At 28.4% G+C, this 4676-nt stretch overlaps 1 protein-coding gene across 3 annotated transcripts in view; it reads right to left on the bottom strand.

Moving 5' to 3' along the window:
• The window catches only part of LOC100302446 (RNaseP protein p30-like), an 11837-nt gene extending 7269 nt beyond the window's left edge, over positions 1–4568 (bottom strand). The window contains exons 1-2 of one of the 3 annotated variants that reach the window (XM_008184239.3): positions 3932–4568; positions 2658–2736 (exon numbers count right to left, since the gene is read on the bottom strand). In XM_008184239.3, coding sequence (XP_008182461.1) covers positions 2658–2736; positions 3932–3961 — 109 coding nt within the window. In that variant the 5' untranslated portion in view covers positions 3962–4568. 3 annotated transcript variants of the gene reach the window in all.
• Positions 4569–4676: the final 108 nt, after the last annotated feature.

Raw genomic sequence — 4676 nt, forward strand, 5'->3', positions numbered from 1 at the left:
AAAAATGTACACTTTCTGAAATAATGAGTGTTCTATGATAATATATGAATCACCCAGTATATTTAAATACAAGATATAAAGGTCATATTTCTGTAGCGCTAGAAATCACAAGTAAAACAAAATTATGGGATTCAAAAAGGTTACACATCAATTGTGCCAGTTGTATTGATGTACAAAAAAGGTTATACAAACAATTGCAACAGACGATATTGAAGTACTAAAAATATCATAATTTAATTAAGTTTATCTGATTAAAAACTAAATTTGTTATTTTTAATTTTAAATTTTTATATCATGTATTTATTGATGTACTATTAATGATGATTTAATAAATTAATAAACTGCGCTAAACAATATTAAGATATGTGCTGGCGTATACATCATTTGTGAATACTTGTTTCCTATCTACATGTATAAAATTATAAAATGGTCAAAACGGAATATCCATAAAAAAAATCAGATAAGACAATAATATTATAAGATAAAAATATTTTTGAACAAACGTTATGATCGAATTCTTCATCAAAATTATAAGCTTTTATGTAAAGAATTTACTAAAAATGGATGCAATTGGCAGCCTACAGAAAACAGTAGAAACACTAAATTGTATATCGACGAGGTTAAAATTACAATTTTAAAGAAACTGAGCACAATCATCTACCTCCTAAAGACCTTCAACAACAAATAATATCAAATCAAGTGAAAAGATAAACTACGGATGATTTACCTAATAGAAAAGCTGTTAAAATAATAAGTAAGGAAATATTTACTGAAAAATCATTAAATTATTTCAAAAAACTTAAGTCTTAGCAAATAACCGACAACATTTATATAGAGCAAGACGAAAATCTACACTAAAATTACCCAACAATTTGCAAGAAACTCAGAAAGCTTTAATGAACATAACAAGAATTACAAATAGAAGTGAAAAGTTTTAATTAATAAATTATTTTGAAAATAGTATAACAAGGTATTGGTAACTAATTTGAAGTTTAATTGTTAAGAAAACATTTATATGGATGGGACATTTTCTTACAGCCCATTTGTTATATGAATTATTTACGATTCATGCAGAAAATAAGACATTATATTCCATACATTTTTTCTTTTACTAAGTAAAGAAACTATTATCTATGAAATAGCCGTAAAAGAGGGTTTAATAATTGTAAATCAAAATGAATGATTAAATTTCATTCAAAAATATGTATTGTAGATGTTGATAAATGTACATAATGCTATAATTACTGTTTGAGCTACTATATTTGACATGACTGTTATTATATATCTCAAGCATGGTGGAGAAAAATTCTACATTTTAATTTATCTGGTAAGTATACAAATGATTAAGACTTAATTCATTCATACTTAAATTTGACAATGGTTAATATGGATATATTTATTATTACCACTACCTGAACCAGAAAAAATTGGCAATTGCTCTGCAAATGATTTTATGGAATTAAATCTACAGAAGAACGAGTAAACTGATTTAATAATTATCTGATTGATACAATTATTGACAAAGACCCAATTTCTCCACCATTTATTTGGACATCAAACAATATATCAAGTGAAAGGACTACAAATTTAACTTAACTCTACTTACATAACTACAACTACGTACTTAACTCAAGCATTCGGAAAATTTTTTTAGTCGACAGTTATATATTTTTGTATATTTAAAATTCTGGAACTTATCTAAATACAATTAATATTTTATATTAAAATTAATAGCATTCAAAAAGAAAATAATATGTAAAATAGTAAATATAAAAAAAAAAATAAACATTTAAGATAATTATTTGTGATATTGAATATATGATATATTGTGATATATGAATATTTTCTAGGTTGTTAAGTCAGTAAGTTACCATTACAAAAAATAATAGAATATAATAATCTCTTTTATAAACCATTCATTTCAAGATATATTGTAGATTTTAGATTAATTTGTTTCAACACTAATTTTTAATCATATATTATAAGTAAGACAATTTAACAATCCAACTTCTAACATTAACATATTTTATATATTTAACTAAAATAAAATAACTAAAAAAATGTAGGTCTTATATTATCTTAAAATATGTGAATAGTGAATATTTTCCTGGTGTAATAGATATACGCCTATTTAATTTGTGATAAATTCATCAACGCAAAAGATGTATATGTTACGGTAAATGATGTTATATCGGAAATTAACGTTATTCGCCGGTTATTTACGTTATTTTTTTAATGTTTATTATTTACATATTAGGCATAGGTAGAACGCCATATGAAGCGATGTTTGGCTGCATGGCTAGAATTGGTTTAATGTCGCCTAATCTTCCAAACGATGAAATAAAAGAGGTCATTACGGAAGAAGATTCAGAAAAAATAACCAATGAACCAATTACCGAAGAAGACGAAATCAGAAATGAAATCATAGAAATCGCAGAAAAAAATGCAAAACTTGGTACTTAAATATTTTTTAATTATTTAAAAATTATTTTTATAATTTATTAAATTATTTTTAATATTTTTTAGATGATCGTCAAGAAAATATTTGTATTGCACGTAAAAATTCAAAAAAAAAATTTAGAAAAACAAAGAGAAAATGATGAAACTTTCTAAAGAAAAGTTTCCTCAGCTTGAAATAGGCACAACTGTAACTATACCGGACGTTGATAGAGCTCGTGGTTCTCCGCGAAATATACTGGCAGTTGTCACCCAAGTTGAACATGACTTATCCAAACTCTGTAAGTTAATTCTTAATGAAAAAATATATTATTAAAATTAAAAATGTTTTAATTATTTTATAGGTACGGAACATGGTTTTCTTAAATATAATTACACATGCCAAGAAATAGCTGTTTGCGAAGAAAATCTATTAGACATGGACAATCTGATAAAATTAGCACGTGATAGACAGTTGACACTGAGGGAAGCAGCTAGTAATAGTTCGGTTGCGGGCCCTCAAGAGTACCAGCGTTGCCATTACAAGACTGGTTGTAATAATAAACGTTGTGCCTGCCTTGGGGCTGAAAAATTATGTAATAGTAAATGTCATGGGAGTACCAAATTGTAAAAACAAATAAAAAATAATAATGCATTTTTTCTATTTTTAAAAATACCTATTTTAAAATTGTAGTAGGTATTTGAGATTCACGTGCATATCTAGTCTATAACAACAATTACCTGTGTATTTGGTAAATAACGTTAATAACCGGTGAATTACGTTAATTTCCATTTAAAATCATTTACCGTAACATATACATATATTTGAGGTAGTCTAGAAATATCAGCGTATTTGACAAACACCAGATATAAGATTCTTTGGATATTTTTAAGTTACAGTTACAGTAATTTAGTTCCATTTAAAGATAAGGTTAGTTATTTATGTTTAAATAAAAACTCATATACGAACATCACTACCGACCATATTAATATGTCCTGTTGTAAATGGAACTGTCCCTTTTTTAGTTTTTTGAGCATCATGTCTCCTGATTTTAAGTAACTTCAAATGAAGCGCTTTTCGTCCAGTTTTAATTCCGTTATTTCTATATTATAATATATGGGTAAAAAACATAAGACATGTTGTTATTGGCATTTTGGAGTGTAATTCTGAACTTGTCCGACTGTCAGCCTTCCCTTTGTTTGCTTACATGGAAAAAATAAATACCTACATTTCCTATGAAGGTTCGAGTACATATAACCAATATCGGCTCGAAAAGCAAGAAAGGTCTTGAAAAAAAAAATATATTAGTCCACAATTAAAGTAGTTGAAGCTCTATGAGTTTAATGTAAATTGTAAAATCAGTAGGTATAACAAATTTAGTCTACAATTTGACTCAATGATATAGTGTCAGTTCTATCCACTGATACTGATGTAATTTGCTGCATATGTAATATGAAATATGCTGCATAGTTTACAATTTTAAACGTTACTTACATTCAATGAAAGTATTGATAATATCATCATTAACTCGTTCTACGCGTAAGTCACAATATCCATGAGGAACTTTCATTTTTTTTTCCACTAAACTAGCAACAGTCAGACCATTACAGATTTGTAGACGTAGTCCGTAGATAATATTTAAAATAATAGATTGATAACAAGTCTGCAAACGTGTTTTCGACGTGTCGCGGTGGTAACGAAAGCAAACGGTTTGCTGATTGTAGTGTTTACGTCACGGACTAAGATATTATACAGGACTGGAAACGACCAGGTTGGAGGGTGTGGGGGGTTGACCACGAAATGTAGTTCAACAGGCGGAGTACGGATGGATATTTTCCTTTTAGGGTGGGGCTATACACGGCGTATTGCCCAGCCTATTACGCCCGTCGTGTATAGCTGCTCCGATTTAAACCAATGCGTTTTTAATTCGACGGAAAACGCGGCGGAATACGCCATGTATAGCCCCGACCTTAGCATTACTAGTGCCGTCTTAATGGATAGTTATGGAACTAGAAATTTGTATGATGTGTCCTAGTTCCATAGAACTAGATAGCGTCATAGCGATAAAATAAAAAATATAAGTATCCATTTCCGAGCAAACTTAGAAAAGAGGAATACAAACTAAATTTGCTTTTCAAAATTAAAATCGTGCTACTGGAAGTACGTTTAATTTTCTTTCGCTTATTGAGCTAAATGTATGGAAAAAAAGGTGGGTAAGTGGATTTCGCTCTGCTGTACA

The sequence above is a fragment of the Acyrthosiphon pisum genome, chromosome X, assembly GCF_005508785.2.
Source record: "Acyrthosiphon pisum isolate AL4f chromosome X, pea_aphid_22Mar2018_4r6ur, whole genome shotgun sequence".
Lineage (NCBI taxonomy): Eukaryota > Metazoa > Arthropoda > Insecta > Hemiptera > Aphididae > Acyrthosiphon > Acyrthosiphon pisum.